General features: G+C 48.6%; 1 protein-coding gene across 1 annotated transcript in view; it reads left to right on the top strand.

Moving 5' to 3' along the window:
- lcor (ligand dependent nuclear receptor corepressor) overlaps nucleotides 1-17,388 on the top strand; it is a 31,291-nt gene that overhangs the window by 4,680 nt on the left and 9,223 nt on the right. Inside the window, exons 2-6 of the mRNA XM_049720621.2 lie at nucleotides 11,619-11,684; nucleotides 12,084-12,163; nucleotides 13,285-13,420; nucleotides 14,771-15,136; nucleotides 16,567-16,645. Of these exons, the coding sequence (XP_049576578.1) occupies nucleotides 11,619-11,684; nucleotides 12,084-12,163; nucleotides 13,285-13,420; nucleotides 14,771-15,136; nucleotides 16,567-16,645 (727 nt within the window). The remainder of the gene's footprint in view (nucleotides 1-11,618; nucleotides 11,685-12,083; nucleotides 12,164-13,284; nucleotides 13,421-14,770; nucleotides 15,137-16,566; nucleotides 16,646-17,388) is intronic.

Genomic DNA, 17,388 nt, shown 5'->3' on the forward strand with positions numbered 1-17,388 from the left:
AGTGTACAATCCAAAGTGTGAGTGTGTTTTGTCTCTTGCGGTTTGAAGATTGCGTTAACGTCGGGGAAGGATTTGGTCAAGAATGTGCGCTATGTGGATGTTCTTGTCGCCACAAACGGGCCGGTGATTTCTGATCTTTGTATCAGATTGTCCGACCGATTGAACGATAAGAATACATGGCGACAAAGACGTCCCCCGACGCAAGGTAGTGCGCACCTTCAAATAGGTTCACGTCAATGCAACTGCACAAACGTTTCAAATGTGGCAAAAGTCTCTGGCTTCGGCCCGCTCCTCCCCTCTCGTCCCGGCTTCCTTGCGCTTGTCCTCCACATCCTCGTCCGCGGCCAAGCGCAGCGAAAATTGACCGTTAATGAAATTACAGGCGGCGTCACCCGGATGTCCGTGAACAATTAATGAATATTAAGAGGCGGTGCGTCGTGCGCTAAGCAGACAATAATGACAAGAACGGAGCTGAGTTAAAGGGACAGGCCTGGACCCTGGTCCTCCACCCTGGCTGGTTTGCTTGTAGAAAGTTCAAGAAAATACCTACGCACCATCTTGATGCATTTGAGCAAACGCCACCAAATGTTGCAACGTCAACAAAGCACGTGCGGCTAGTTTGCGGTGGATCAAGATCTGCTCCAGATTGTACGTTCTATCATGTGTACACATCCACGCACGCACGCTTCAGACACCCGCATCTGTGTCCAAGAGCATCATTCGTTCGATTATTTGTTTGATCCGGATTGGACGTTGGGACGCAATGTCAACTTGGCACATTGAGTGGCCTACAAATTTCGGTTTCTCTCCGTCGTCACCTCGTGTTCATTTGTGGTAGTCGTGTTGCAAAGTCAAGATTCAAGAATGAAAAAACAAGTGTGTCACTTTCACGTTTAAAAATGGCGTTCAGAGTCCACTTTGCTAGCAAAACGTTCAAAAAGGAAAAGCAGGTGTTCAAAAAATGCTTTTGTTGTCCCCCCCCCCCCCCAACACCCCAAACCACCACCATTGTTCTGATCTTCAGCTAATTAAACACTATGTCAAGCGCACACGACACCAAGCCGAGGTGCTAATGGAAACGTATGGAGGCTGTCAATCAAACCATCACGAAGCAGTGTGATTTTCTTTTCAAAATTAGAAATGCCGATCTTTATTTGGTGCTCGGGTAAGGGCCACAAAGATGAGCACAAAGTGGGGGTTTTATTCAATCCAGAGCCGATTGAAACGACACGAAATGTAATCGGCGACCATTTGTGGGGCCTGCCCAAACGCTAGTTGCATTGTTGCGGATGGAGGCAAACCAACGCGGCCGAGAGCTTGTTAGCAAACACGCTCCACTTGGCGGTGGCGGCGACGACTCCCAGCAGAGTGCGACGCCTTGGCTCTCCTGCCGCCGATGGTGTTCACGCTTTCGGATTGAAACATCAAACGGCTCGTAATGAGTGCAAAGTGCCGCCGCTGGTGGATTACTCACAATATTGACTCTTCCTGACAGTCATTAGTATCTTATGGCTGTCTTAAAGAATAATCGTAGCCTCAAAACGCGTTTCCAATGCCTTTACATGATCAGGCCGGGATTCTAATACAAGTTTGATTCTAATACAAGTTTCTCTCTCTCTCTCTCTCTCTCTCTCTCTCTCTCTCTCTCTCTCTCTCTCTCTCTCTCTCTCTCTCTCTCTCCTCTCTCTCTCTCTCTCTCTCTCTCTCTCTCTCTCTCTCTCTCTCTCTCCTCTCTCTCTCTCTCTCTCTCTCTCTCTCTCTCTCTCTCTCTCTCTCTCTCTCTCTTAAAATCTTCTTTCTTCATGGGTTTATTTTGTCATGTTTGTCTCGCCCCCCCCCCCCCCCCCTTCCTCTTTGCTGCTAATGTAGTTTAGCATAGCGTAGCTTAGCCTAGGCGCACTAGGATATGGTCAAGTGGGTGCAAAACGTCCCCTTTTGTCATCCAATTGTGGACAACGAAATTTGAGATGATGCGCTTAACTTGTAACACTCAAATGACTATTAAGAATGTTCAAGATCCAGATCAGATTGTGTTTTGTTTTTGCTGTCATAGTTGGATTCAACCAGTTGTGGCTAAAGGCTAACGTAACCGCGAGTTTCCACTTGATTACGACTGCAAGGGTTTTTTTTTTTTGGGCTAATGTGTTAGCTTCACCCTGATTGCTAATGTCACCTAAAATGTGACATTGATCTACTTTAACCGTACTTACACCGAATGCACTGCAAAAATAAAGTCATCGGTATATAAAATCGTAGCGAAATGAAATCATAATAAAGTCAATCAATGAAATTGGACTCTTTCAAAGTTTGTTGGACGGACGTCTTTGACATTTTGATTGCGCTCATGCACAGTGCGTGCACGTTTGTGCAGCTGCAGACGCTCTCAGCACTTAATTGACGCGTGGGCGCAGCCGCCATATTTTCTCCTTGCCGTCAAATGTGGCCCTTTTTATTTTTAACATAAACGCCTCCTCCGACATGGAATGTCAGCCACCGCATGCTTGGCTTGGGCTTGGCTTGGCTTGGCTTGGCTTGGCTTGGCTTGGCTTGGCTTGGCTTGGCTTGGCTTGGCTTGGCTTGGCTTGGCTTGGCTTGGCTTGGCTTAGCTGTGTCGCCGCGTCTTCATTCGTGCTTGATGATTTCTGTTTTTCCCAAAAGTTCCTCGGTGGTCTTTCGGCGGGCTGCGAATTGTGAGTCTGTCAGATTTTGTAGCTTTACGAAGAGGAGGGCGAGTTTGAATCCTAAATGTTTTTTTTTGTGCAGAGTTGAGCGCAAGTGAAGGCGGCATGAGCGTGAAAGTCAACTTTGTGCTATTGCGCCCAAACAATGTGTGCTGCTCGAGTGTGTCTTCTGTCACGTGAGGATTTTGATTTCCCAAGCGTGAACATCAGCATTTTTCCCCCAGCTGTTGCGTGTAACATGTTCTCTGCGCTACTTGAAGACGCTCTCGCGCTACAATGGCCGCCCTGTGCCGCATGGCGCGTCCCTCGCCTCTGCTCGTCATTTGGAGAGAGAGAGCATCAAGCCCAAATGTTAACTCCACCCTGACCTTAAGCCCCAAGCCCTCGTTGTTGCGCATGGAAGCTGAATCAGGCACGTCCGCCTTGAAAATGTGTCTTTCTTAGCTCTGAGGTGTGTCTCACGCGACTGACACCTTTGGACCTCTCGCACAAACACTCGCACGCGTGTGTGGCGCTGCAGTGAAGAGAACATTCCTCCGAATTACGGCTAATATGTCATATTCATGCAGGCAGCCTCCTCTGCTCCTCCTGTGTGTCAATATTATTAGACTGGAGAGACCCTCCCCCACTCCTACAAGCATGCGCGCTTCATCGCACACGCGCACGCACGCACGCACGCACGCAGCAGCAAATTAAGAGTAGAGCCGACCTTTGATTTTCCAAAAGGGAAATATTTATGACTAGTTGTATGCGCGCCGCGCGCGTTTGTCTATGTGGGTCTGGGTCAGTGATATCTCAGACATTGTTCTGGGCATGCTCCCTGAAGGTGTGTACGGTGTGCGCGCGGCCGCGCGTCTAGATCACTTGCCCCATTAACCTCAGTAAATTCCTCAAGCCTCCAAAATGTCTTCCACGGTCCCGCTGACAAGCTGCTTGTACATTACAAAAGCAAAAAAAGAAAGAAGGCAATATTTCGAAGAGCGAGAGCCCAACGTAGGTCGGCACTTGTTTGGCAACATTCAAAAAAGACTGTTTGGCCAGAAGTGCCATTCGTTTTGGGATCGGAAGAATTCGACGCTTAAATCCTTCCACAATGAAATGAATGGAAATGTCTGTTCCGCACCAAATCAACTCCAACTTTTTTTCCCCAAAGAATTAAAACAGCACTATATGCTCTCGCGCTTTCTAAAAACATGTAGCAGTGACAGTCCTGTAAGACTAAACCTGTTTGTGTCGCATGATTGACTCATTGTGGCTCCTCCTGATGTGTGTGACTTGGCCTTTGGGGGGCAGTATAACACCGTCGTGCAGACAAAAGCGGAGAAGAGTTTCCGAACTGCCAGCGCCGCTGTAATTAATATTGGTCATTTTGCGTTGCGTTGCGTTGCGTAGCGTAGCGTTGCGTAGCGTAGCGTTGCGTTGCGTAGCGTTGCGGTGCGTAGCGTTGCGTTGCGTTGCGGTGCGTTGCGTTGCGGTGCGTCTGGTTTGCTCTGTCTACACGTGTTGCCGCACACATTGTGTCGCCGCGGCTACCCGTGCACTCTTTGCTTTTCAGTTAGGTGTTAGCATTAAGCTAACGAGGGGCCGTTGTAATTCTTCATTTCGTTTTACATGTGGTTTGCAAGTGCGCTGCAACAGCTCGAAGCCCCGGTTTTAGTTGATGTTTTTGAGGGGAGCTGTCATTGAGAAGTGGCTTTTGGATTTATTTCATTGGGGAATTTTGCTTTAAAAATAATAATATGTAAGCGCATCACGTTCTTCTCTGCATATTTTATCTTGGTCTGTTTCCACGCTGCCATCTGGCCGCCACCAAGCGAGCTGCCCGTGAGCGGACTGCCCGCCCGTGAGCGGACCTACAGTATTCACGCGTGCGTGCGTGCGTGCGCGTAGTCGGTGTTGTCGCAGCAGTGTGGGGGGTGCAGCGACGCTTTTGCATATAGGTCAGAGTTGACTTGCCTAATGTCCAAATGAGTCCAAGACATCCTCCGAGAAGACAAAGAAAAAGAACATTGTGCGCTTCTTTGTCCTCCGCCTGCAGCTCTGCTTCATGTGAACATCATATGATAAGCGGAGCGCGTGCACGTACGCGTGCGCACACACACACGCGCACGTCTGTCCAAAATATGTCTTTGATTTAGCAGCTCGGGGCCCCCCTGACCTCGTTAGCTCACCCTCATTTCAGAAAATCCGCCTGCACAGCTGGCTGACAGCAGCCAATGAAAAAACACCTTCAATTAAAACACGGAATAAAAAAGACACACCAAGAGCATCCAATTACATTGTGAAAATATGGCCCATAGTACCATAAAAAAAAAGCCCCAAAAGCCATAGAGTGACCGCACTTAAAACAAACATGCAAATAAGCAGTGTTGAATATGTTCAAAAAGTCATAGAAACATGACAAGACGGCTATCAAACACATATTGAAACCAAAGGACCCACCCACATCCATATGTATGCTTCAAAACATACACCAGGATCAAAAGTGAAAAATAAAAAAGCCATTCTAAAAGATGGACTAAAACAAGACACAAAAACAATGTGAACAATCCAAATATGCGCCTGCCAAAAATGCCCCAAATTCAAAAACATACCATGAGCAGAAAAAAAAGAATGGGACCAAAATAATAATGGGAGAAGTTTTGCATATTGACCATACGCGGGCTTTTATTTTGACTGCTTTATTTCATCTTCTTTGGTTCTGTGGGAGTCAGTGGTCACCCTGCATGCTCTTATTAGGCCTTTGCGCGCCTTTGTTGTTGCCGTGCGCACTCGCGTACCTCTGTCTACGTGCGTGCGAGCGAGGCGTGCCTGCGAGCGTGCGTGGCCTGGTGCCACAAATCTGAACATGTGGATTGGCGGCGGGAAAATGCCTGGTTTCCGTGACGACGGGAAGCTGCAGAAGGAACAGATGATGAAAGCCAACGAGGGCGGTGTCAACGTCACCCGGACCGGGAGGGAGGGAGGGAGGGAGGGAGGGAGGGAGGGAGACTTGCAAGGAGTTGTGGCAAATATATCCAAAACTACATCTATCTCCCAAAATGAGCCTACAAATGGCCGTTCCCCACTTCCTGTGAATCCAAATTTCATGTCATCAAGTGGAACTGGGAGCATCAAAACAAACTGCGTGCGCTTGGGAAACTTGTTTTGTGGCTCTATTGACGAATTTCAAGTGAAATTGGCATCAGCAATTGTGTGGGGCACCCAGCCCCTTTTCTTCTCACGTGCGTTCTCCTTTGTCTCATCCCGAGGTTTGAAATCCCGGCAGGAATTTACCCACGTGCCCCAGCGGGAGCTTTGACCCGACGTCCCAAAAGCGCAGCGCGGCTCGGCTCGGCTCGGCTCGCGCGACTGACTCTCTTAGCTTCGGTATGGGTAAAGAAGAAACGTGTCTTTTCTTCTGCTTCTTTGGGATCGATGTCAAATGTAAACATTGTAGGGATGAACTGTCAATTCAATTTGGTCTCTCTATTTGGAATGAAAATGATAATAACAAAGAGAATCATTTGTAATTTGGATGAAAAGTAGGCATCAAATCGTCATCTTTCCATTTTCCCTGACACAACAGGAGCAAAATCCTCTCTTTTGTATTTGAAAGGCTCAAGTTTTTTGAAATGGACAAAATAGCTTATGTTTGTGAAAGATGTTTTCGTCTGGCCTTAGCTGGCTGGCGGTCTTCTCACCTCTGCCTCTAATCAGGAGCTTTAGAGTGAAGGCCCCGGCCGGCCGGCCAGCCAGCCAGCCAGCCAGGGCGTGGCCGCCGTGTTAGGTGGCCGAGGTCCTGCCTGCACAAATTGGATTTTGCACTATCCACTCGCTCAGCGACTCGCTCGGCGTCATGCCGCGACAAATCGGACGCTCGCCCTCTTTTGTTGGGTCCAATTATATGTGTGTGTGTGCACATGCTGCTTGCATGGCTTGCCGTGTGTCACTTGTTTGAAGGTTTTTAATTAGCCCAACATTGCAAAGAGTATTGAAGAATTTTGTCAACAAACAATTCAGCCCCATCAAAGGTTACGAAATCTAAATTTGTTTTTGGCGGCGACAATGCTTGAATGCGAGAAGCGCGTCAACCTGCTGCTCACCTGGGTAAAAGTACTTGTCGGCCAAAGTGAAAAGGCAAGGCCGCTTTAGCTTCGGCTATAGAAATGCTTTTGCCGTTTTTCATTTGGCGTCTTTTCATTGGAATAATTTGTTCTGCCGCCTGAATGCAATTTGAAGAAGGTCGTCGCAAGAAAAAGAATACAAAAAATGTTACCTTGCTCTCCGGGCGCCTCGCCAGCTCCTTCTCCTTTGAGACTCTTCAATGAGTCTCGCGGCCAGCGCAGCCACGGCCGCCTCCACCCTTTGGAGCTTCCTTTTCTTCTTCTCCTTCATTTTTTTTTTTTTTTTGGTGCAACCTTGACGCCATTCGACTTGCGAGTCCCGTGCTCTTGTTTGTCGTTTCACTCGAAGGAAGTTCTTGCTAGCATTTAGCGCTAGTATTTAGCATTAAGATGGCTTGCGTTGCTGAATGACGTGAGCATTTGGGTGAGGTTACCATTTTGCGTTTGTTGCCATTTAGTGGTCTTTGCTGCTATTGTGAGGTTAGCGTGCTGAACAACAGTTTGATGGCAGCATTCAGCACTGTTTGGCATGTCACCGTTTTCTTGTTGAATGGCAGTCGGCTAAACTAGCACTAGCTAAGGAACAATTATCTATATGCCGTATTTTACTATTTTGACCCAGTGACAATGGTGTGACATTAGCGTTCAGCACTATTTAGTCAACACTGGATGTCGCCTTGTTAGCACGTAATCAACAGTGAAATTCGGGGGGAAGACGCCCAGCTAGCACCAGAGACATCGCTGGGATTTCTTTTGAATAATCATGAGCAAAATTAGCCATCACTTAATCTTCTTCCTAAATTAATTGGCACAGAATGAAAGAATGCACGTGTTAAAGCCGCCCACTTGAGCTCCCCACCGCTACACCCACCTCGCTGCTAATTGCTATCAATTAGCTTCTCATTAGCACGTTCGCGCGCACGATGGGCGCGTCAGTTTGGGAGGTTTAGTGGCGGTTAGCGCTGGGCGGCCTCCTTCTTGGTCCTCACCGCATAATTATCTCATTAGCGCAATGATTTCGCTCAAATGACCAGCAGCTGTGTGTGTGTGTGTGTGTGTGTGTGTTGATTTTCCGTCTTTTATGAGGCACAATCCTATTTTGTTGATGAACGACAGTAGCATGACACAAAGTCATAACAGATGACAGTTGAGCGCTCTTTTGTTCCGGAACAACAGTGGCATAACATTGCGATTCAATGCTATTTGGGCGCTTTTGAACACCGATCGACACACACGTGACGTAGGGACTATTTTGATGTCGTGTCACACCGGCATCTGGTGTTATTGTGTTGTCCAACAACATTCATCTGATGTTAGCATTCAGCGATTATTTGTTGCAGAAAACCCAACGTGTGACGTTGGCGCGTTTTGACCCTGGCCTTTATAGCAGTAGCGTCAAGCATTTCACAGTGTTCTGCCTGTGAAAACCAGTATTGAACATTTTCTTTTCAGTAGTGCGATGTTGGCGTCACACACTTTTTTGTTTCTGTAGCATCGACAATGGCAAAGTTAGCATTATTTGCTTTCCTATTGACAATAGCGTCATGCTGCAATAGCATCTAGCATTGTTTTGTTGCTCAACCGGAGCATACCTTGCATACATTTCCCACTCGTTTACGGCCGATTGTTTAATTCTTTGTTGCGGTCGCTGCTGTGTTGCCGTGGTAACGCCACATAAGGCGACACCATGTTGAAATTCTGCTGCGTTTGTGTTTGCTCGTGAGGGGCGTGGTCTTGAATTACTGAGTCGATTTGCACAATTGATCGCAAACTCCAGCGGCCCACTGAGTGTTTGATTGCAATTCTGAGTGTGTGTGTGTGTGTGTGTGTGTGTCAGCCTCCTTTGAGCTCATCCTGCTTTTTTTCTTGAGAGAAAAAGATGAGTTGAGATTAGGGATTCGGTTCGCCGAGAAGCAAACTCACAAACACACACCTGACCTACATACACAAAAAACGTAGGCAAAAAAAAAAAAAATCTGCATTTGTTCAGCCCAGATGTCATCGTTTTTGTTCCATTTTATGGTCTTGAGTGTCTTGAAAGTACAATATGTTTCAGTACACAGCAAAGGTTGCGTGTCTAGGCGTCATGTGCACGTTCCCGCCCGCCCGGCCCCGGAACGCACATTCCAAACGATAGGAGGACTCGCGCAAATGATTCTGCTGCTTCAAGCAGCTATGGAAGCACAGACGTACGTGCCAAGGAACAGCGCGTCAGCTGACGCCACATGTGGCGTCGCCGTGTCATTAGCAATTTGGACGGCGTTATTGTCGCACATGTTTTCCCAATGTTGCGGTTTGAATCGGGCACAAAGGTCGCCCTGTGAGCCGTCGCTCGGGTCGGCTAAAGAAAAGCAGCTTGGGGCTAGCGCGTCCAGCCCAGTTTGATGCCACCTTCCCTTGAACGGGTTTTGTGCCTTGATTCCCCCCCATAAAGGATGCTAATGCTAACAGCGAAATGAGCCACGTCAATAATGAATGAAGCTGAATGGACGTCAAGTGCGGTCGCGACCTAAGCTCAGCCCGCTCTCCAGCCCTAATGAGCTATCGATTGGCCGAGAACGAGGCTTGGGTCATGCTGAATTATGAATGCTCACGCTGCGCTATATTTAGCTGTCGTTCCCTAGTCACAAGAAACGTCAACATTCCGGACTCTTCCTCCATACGTACACGCTACGCTTCCTCACTTGGAACTGTTGAGAAAGGCCGCTGTTTTGTTTTTTTCTTAACTCTTGGGCTTCTTTGACTCCGAATAATGCCGACGTCAACACCGTTACGTCTTTGCAATGGTCCGGTTAGCTTTTGACTTGAAAAATGAGGAGGCCAACCTGAGTTTTAGAGTGAAGCTTCAGTTTGGCTACTTACGTCGTGACAAGGAGCATTTATACCCTAGTTCATTGCTTAGTTACACTCAATGCGTGCGTGGAAAAACACAACAGTGCCATCGTCTTCCGCTACAAATGAAGAAGTGCTCTGCTAACATACCTGTGTGCGGGCGTGCGTGCGTCTACATGCGGACGTACGTGCATCGACACGCTTCCATGTATGTTTTTGTGGATTTGGGTTGCGTCGACATGCTTCCATGTATGCTTTTGTGGATTTGCGTTGTGTGACTTGAGTCTGTCCATGCATCTGGAAAATGGCTCCCTGTGTGTGTGTGTGTGTGTGTTACATTGCTGTTGGACTATGAAGTGAGAGGAAGTGACAGCTTTGTGTTAGTGAGCACACACACACACACATATGTACGTATGTATATATTGTATGTACGCACATGCAATATAGATGGTATACTTCTATATTGTATATATGTTTGTGTGTTTTATTTATATATACGTATATATATACACACACACAGGCACTGTGTGTCACCGTGTGTGTGTGTGTGTGTGTTTGTGCGCATACGTACGTGCATGACCTAAATTGGTAATCTTTTTTTGCCTGTGGCTGGCTGTTATCTCATCTGGCCAATCCCATCTCATAATAATATCCCGTATTGTCGTGGATTACGGTTGATGCAAATGATTTTTGTTTTTTGAACATCCGAGCGTAAAAACAAGTCGCATGGCCAAGAGCTGTTGCCAAATGAGCCAAAGCGACACACTTTGCCTCGCTCGCTAAGGTCTTTTAGACGCTCACTGGGCCCAAGTGTGTTCACAACTAAAGGTGTTTGCGGCTAACGCACATGACTGGATGTGAGCGCAACAACTAACTTTAGCCAGATGATGCTGAAAGGCGGAACATGATGTGAATGATATGATCAGCTCTTTGTGTTTTCTTGTTGTTCTTGTTGTTGTTGTGCGTGTGTTGCTGTTGAGGAGTTGTGGCAAGCGCCTCGTGCAAATGCTGCTGTTTCTTGAACGTGTCATTTGGTTAGTGCGGAGAGAGAGGGAGAGAGGGAGAGACGGAGGGAGAGACGGAGGGAGGGAGGGAGAGAGAGGGAGGGAGGGGGGAGGGAGAGGGGGAGAGGGAGGGAGAGGGAGGGAGAGGGAGGGAGAGGGAGAGAGAGGGAGAGAGAGGGAGAGAGAGAGAGAGAGAGAGGGAGAGAGAGAGAGAGGGAGGCCCTCCAAAGTCAAGTGTGTGCGTGTGCTGCGCTATCCAGCATTGTATGGTACTTTTCCTTTCAAGGTTGGGAACACGAATGCAAAAAGGTGTCACGTTTGCAAAAATGTCAGGCTTTTGGTTGCCCCGATGATGTGGTTTGTTGTATTTGTGAGCACCGTAAAGGAAGAGATTTTGTTCATTAGCGAGAAACAAACTGTGCGTGCGTGCGTGCGTGCTATATGAATCTTTTTGCATTTCAACACATGCGTCTTTGTTTGCCTCCGCTTTCATTTCGATATGGTGGAGGCGGCTGGGCGGGGGAGGGGAGGCGAGGTGAGGCGAGAATCAATCGTGGGAGGTGTAGGTGGATTTTTTGGGGGGCGGGGGTGCCATCTTATGTATTTATGTCGGACCGTATGCGGTCGCTTGGCAACAGTGACAGCAAGGTATTTACACTTAATAAAATGGGAGTGACTTTAGCGCACTAGTGTCTTAGCGCTAAAGAGAAGAAAGAGTGTGCGCATGTGTGTGTGTGTCTAGTAATTGGCGCAAACGAGTGCGTGCGTGCGCTCGCTCTGTCAGTCTGCGTTGACACAATGGTGCAGTGTGTGTTTTATCATGATTGCCACTTTCATGAACCACACAAGGACTTTTGATACACACACACACACACCTAGTACATATAAGGTGTTGATTTGCAGACAAGAAAGTGTTTCTTTATCAAGTGTGATTTTAGCTGCGGTCACATGATTGCCAATGTGGACGTTAACGCGATCTCTCGTTTTGTCGGCAGGGTTCGAAAGCATCCTGGAAGGCTTGTTTGGGCCGGGAGTAGTCAAAGATAGCCCCTTTTCCCAAGGTAACGCACGCACGCACGCACGCACACGCCGCCGTTTGCTTTGTACTGACGGACGAGTCCAATTGTCCTCAAAGCGGCTAACAAAGCGCCGGCGGCTCAACGTCGCCATTTGTCAACGGATTGTGGAGGACAAAAGGCGCTCCTCGTCGCCGTTCCTTTTCTTGACACGTCTCCCTTTCTAAACGTGTCAAGAAAAGGAGCGGCAAGAAAAAGACAAACTCGGTGTTTGGACGGAGGAAGCGCCATCCTAAGCGCTCCAATGGCCATGTTAATCTCTCAACTGATTTCACAATGATCCAAGTCGTGCCTCTTGTTGCAAACTCGTGTGCCGTGCCGTGCCGTAAAGCTTTTGTCAAAAAAGCAACTATGGTTGGAAACAAAGCCATGTATGGTTTGCAGATTGCGAGCCAGAGGAAGTGTCTGACTGGTCCTTTGATGACAACTGTCTCTTCTGCTGCCTGCGAGTTGATCAAGTCAAGGTAAGGCCGAGGGAGCTTCTTGTCATTGCTCCAAACGTTTTGCCCTCTTTGGATGGAGCTAATAGAGAAGCTGGCAGATTCGCAGTCCACACTTCCATTCCTTTATGCCTGTTCAAATAACGATCATCTCTCAATTAGCATGTTAGCTTTGAGCGTCTCGGCACGCCGCCGTTGCGAAGCTACTTAGCTGGACGTCCGGGCCCCAAAGTAAGACAGTTTAGCCGTGAGCGGATTGGAGCTCAAAAATTGGACAAATGTGCTGTTTCACTTCTTCATTTGTATTTTGACAAAACGTGAAAATATGTCAGCATCTTCGCTTTTGCGCCGTTTGCCGGGCGGGGTTGGGTGGCTGCCGCTTGCTTCCTTGGAGGGAGGGAGGCTTAAGACGAGTACAATGGTGGAGCGGGCCTTGTTCTCCGACGTGACCCCGCTCTGACCTCCCAGGTTAGCCATCTGCCTCCTAAAAATCTCCTCCAAATCAAAGCCACCCTCCCTTTTGTCCCACCCATCTGTCCCACTAAGAAGCGTTAGCTCCTCGACGACAGCTTTTTTTTTCTTCTCTCTCTCTCTCTCTCTCTTTATCAAACGCAATTTGCACGGATCGTAAAATGAAGATGGAAATCGATGTCAAAAATAAGAGCCCCGTGGCGACCGACGCCGGCCGGGAGAGATGCACAAATAAAGCAGCAGCGAGGCGTTCTCGTCTTTCTGCGTTTTGTTTTGCGCCAAGGATTATTGATCGATCGATTGGAAGGCCGATGCCCAATAGAGAGCCGGGCACTTCAATTACATCCGCTGGTTTTCTTGCAGCGTTAATGCTGACGGTGCGGTGCGTCTTCCTTGGCCAAAGGAGCATATTTGGTGAGGGAGGGAACCAAATCAATGAGTGGAGGAAGTGCAATTTTGGGATTCAAACAAATCATATCAATCTCCAAGTCATCGGATCCCAGTTCATACAAATAGTCATACAATGACGCTCGCTCATTGTTGTCCACGAAGGAAGTCGGCCATTTTTTAGAGATTTAATAAGAATGATACTAAAGGCGCTCCGCACAGAAGCGCAGTTGGCCAACGCAAGCGGGGAAGCGCTCGCTATAACGGTGCCTGGCTTTTTCCCGCAGGATCACCGCGCCGACGACACGGTCGCCGACGGCCGGCCGCCGGCGGAGGGCGACCACGCAAAACGGGAAGAGAGCCGCCTGGGCCGGCTGGAGAGACAAGCGCAAGACTTCCTCAATGCTGTGTTTCACAGGAAAGGTACGCACCAACGGCAATGTCCTTCCTTCCTTCCTTCCTTCCTTCCTTCCTTCCTTCCTTCCTTCCTTCCTTCCTTCCTTCCTTCCTTCCTTCCTTCCTTCCTTCCTTCCTTCCTTCCTTCTTTCCTTCCTTCTTTCCTTCCTTCCTTCCTTCCTTCCTTCCTTCCTTCCTTCCTTCCTTCCTTCCTTCCTTCCTTCCTTCCTTCCTTCCTTCCTTCGTTCGTTCCTTCCTCCCTCCCTCCCTCCCTCCCTCCCTCCCTGCCTCCCTCCCTCCCTCCCTCCCTCCCTCCCTCCCTCCCTTCCACTGGGAAATGAAGCCATGCCATCCCATCCCATTTCAGGAGTGCCAATCATTTTGCCTCCCGTGTGGAGATGATTAAAATTCCATTTTTAATACCTTTCTCCAAATTGAGATTTTCACTTTTGAGGGTGAGCGACTCATCTGAATGTTTGACTCGCTCCCAAGTCATGTACCAGTCTTTTTTTTTTTTTTTTCTTCCCCCCTCCTCTACGCAGATGAAGCGCTTTGCCTGCAGGTAGACGTAATTAAAGTAAATTGTTTGAAAGTGGGCCACGCGAGCCACCCTAACAAGCCTGCCTGCCCCACTTTCCTGAGCCCGACGGTACTTTTCGCCAATGCCAAGCGTGCGTGTTGACTTTTGAAGACGCTATTGAGCCAGATGGGACGTGACTTTGTACGGTGCTTTTGCGGTTGAATCCAAGCGGCCGGCGCTGGAATGAGATGGACGGCGACAATGAACATCCATTTTGGAAATGCAAAATATCTGCGTTGAGTCATCGTTCCGACACAACGTTGGCGGGCGGCAATAGAGGATTTATTTATTTATTTATTTATGTATTTATTGATTTGGCGGCCCCCCCGGCGTGGCCGCCTGCTGTGCCGCCAAAGAAATAAAGGGATTAAAATGAATTTGCTTAAACATACCAGGGCGATTATTCATCTGATCTCATTTTGCGGCATGTCGCGGATGAGACTGCGTGTTGGCGGGCGGGAGGTCCCAAAGTGGCTTTGCCTTTCACAGCCGCCAGACGGCGTGTTGCCGTGCGCACGCTGTATTTGCGTGCAAAGGTTTGGCACATGGCATTGTTAGCGCGGGAAAGCCAAACTCATTTGAGTTTGATCGGAAACCGAGAAGTGGCGCTCGCTCGCTCGCTCGCTAATCTGGTGTCAAGGGCGGGATTAGAGGCTCTCGCTGCTGATTTTTGGGATTATTTCAGCATCATACCAGGATTATGAGCGCGGGATGCGGCTCACGCTGCCACGTCAACATCTCCCAATGTAAAATACGATTGCTTGCTTCCTGACCAATAGTCCCTCGGTTCTTTTCAGACCTCCCAAGTTTGTCGGACCCCCACATTCCTCTAGTGGCTCGTGAGATCATGCAGCGAATGATCCGCCAGTTTGCCGCCGAATATACCTCAAAAAGCACTCAGGACGCTCCGCTGCCGCCCAACGGGGCCATGAAGGACCAAAGCCTGCCGCCCTGCTCGCCAGCGCCCGGCTCGCCACCCTCGCCCGCCTCCTGCTCCTCGCCGTCGCCTTGCCTCAGCCCCCCCGGCAGCGAGGGGCCAGCCGCCGCCGCCGCCTCTGCACAGAACCCCGTCCTCAGCAAGCTGCTCATGGCCGACCAGGACGGCCCGCTGGACCTCACCGTCAAGAAGAACCCGGCCGAGAGCGACGCGCCCGCCCAGCAAGGTGAGACGCAATCCAAGTGCCACGCTGCATTTTGGGATGGTGCCAGGACCTCCCTCCCTAACCTCCCTCCCTCCCTCATGTGTGTGCAGCTGACAATGAAAAAGGACAAAATGAATTGAAAAAGGAAAAGAGAGAGGAGCAAAGTCGCCCTGCCCTCCCCACGAGCGATGTGACCGCCGGCCGCCCTCGTTAAGATTTTAAGAGCGGCTTTTAGGAAGCGGCTTAGCTTAGCGCGCCGCGCCGTAAGCTTCCTCCATTTCAAAAAAAGAAATATTTGGGCTTTTTGCATCCAACCTCCCGCTGGCAGGAAGCTTTCAATTAAACATCATATCAAATCATTCCTAATTCCATATTGCTATTTGATTTTAATGCCAATAAAGTTATTAGGCGTAATGTGAGCCCCAGAAGTTGGATCTCATGAAGGAAGAAGCCGCATGACTGTGATTGAGGTTTTCTTTGCGCCACAATGTTAATCCTTTACTTTCAATTTGTCATTCCAGCACCACCTTAGCTTTTCTCTTTTATTTTGTGTGTGGCCGTGATTACATGCTAAAAGCTGAGCCTGAAGCTTAGCGTTAGCTAGCGTAGCGTCTCGGTGTCCCATTAAAGGGTCGCTTGCCTGCTGGCCGGTCGGTCGGCCGGCCGGTCGGTCGGTCAGCGGGGTCAGCTGCACTTTAGGGATTACCAAAGACACAAAGCAAAACAGCTCGCTCTGCTCAATCGATGCATCGCAGATATTAGATCTTTTTTAATCACGCTAAATGTTTTCATGCCATTGTTATTTTGTTGGTGATAAAGGAATACGTTTGTAGCCGTCCTTCATTTTTGGGGTGAAAAGCACCATTCATTTGTAATTCCCAAACATTTTCATCATCATTGCCGTGTTGGTTCCGGTCTGACTTTGTGAAAAAGGAAATCATCATGTTTGAAGTCACCACTACTAACTTAATGCTTTCCCCCAAAAGCTTACAGCAATGATGTGCCTCATTTTTGCATAGATTGATCCTTAGACTTGCAGCTAAAGTCTGTTTGAATTTTCAAAGCGTGTCGATTGATTGATTGATGGATGGATGGATGGATGGATGGATGGAGTGATTGAGCGAGTGAGTGAGTGATTGATTGAGGGCCGCTGACTAATGCTGCCTATTATGGAGCGGTCCCCGCTAATGAGCTGCCAAGACATTAGCGGCGGCGGCGGCGAGCTAATAGGCTGCAGCTGGAAAGGCTTTGGCCCTCGCAGCAGGATTTCAAAGTTCTCCTAGCAACTCTTCCAAAAAGCCATGCCCGTCCGTGTTGAGAAGGAACAAATGGAGTTTTTGCTGTCAGGAGAAACCAGAATAGAAAAGAACAATTCCAAAGTTTAATATCAGGGGAAAATATGTCCACGCTATGATTTTATTGATTGATTTTTTTTTTAATTTCTTTTTCAGATGGAGTTTTAGATCTTTCCACCAGGAAGAACCAGAATGACAAGCAAGGCTTCTCTTCGTCAGAGCACCGACTCAAAGGGTAACGCACACACACACACACACACACAATTTGAAATCAGGACCGAAGCAAATGAAATTTGGCTTTTGAATTTTTGCCTTTCCAATGGGGCTTTGAAGCCCACCGAGGGAGGCAGTGCTCGCCGTTCGCAATTGTAAACAAGCGTTTGCCTTGCAGATTAGGATTTCAAATCCAGGTTAGGCTTTCAGGCCTGGATTAAGGAAGAATTTGTTGTTGTTTGGGGTCACGGCCGAGGTTCCAAAGCCGCTGGGAGGCTTCCCAGCAAGGCTAGCAGACTAAAAAGTCAACTTTAGGCTTTCACTCGAAGTTGATGGATGCGTTCAGGCTCACCGTGTAGATTGGAAACGCCAGCCGACTAGCGGGATGGGGGAGGTGCCTCTCCAATCTCGGAACAGAAATCTGGATCCAGCCCTGGGGCTGTTGGGTTCCCTCTAAGCCCCGGTGGGACTCTCTAATGATAGGCTCATGAAATATTCACCCGTGGATGAATAGGCTCCTCCCTCCCTCAGCAGCTCGATTGTTTTTGTCTGAAGCGACATTAGCATTAGCAATACCATCTTCACACTATTGTCTGTCTGTCCGTCCGTCCGTCCGTCCGATCTCTGTCGCCATCTCATCAGATAGTGCCATAGCGTATGCTGCTATGGCCTTCCTCTTCCTCTTCTCCTTCCTCATCCTCTTCTCCTTCCTCATCCTCTTCTTCTATACTTTTTTTTCTTCCTTCTTATGCTGTTGCCATGGCG

The sequence above is a fragment of the Syngnathus scovelli genome, chromosome 5, assembly GCF_024217435.2.
Source record: "Syngnathus scovelli strain Florida chromosome 5, RoL_Ssco_1.2, whole genome shotgun sequence".
NCBI lineage: Eukaryota > Metazoa > Chordata > Actinopteri > Syngnathiformes > Syngnathidae > Syngnathus > Syngnathus scovelli.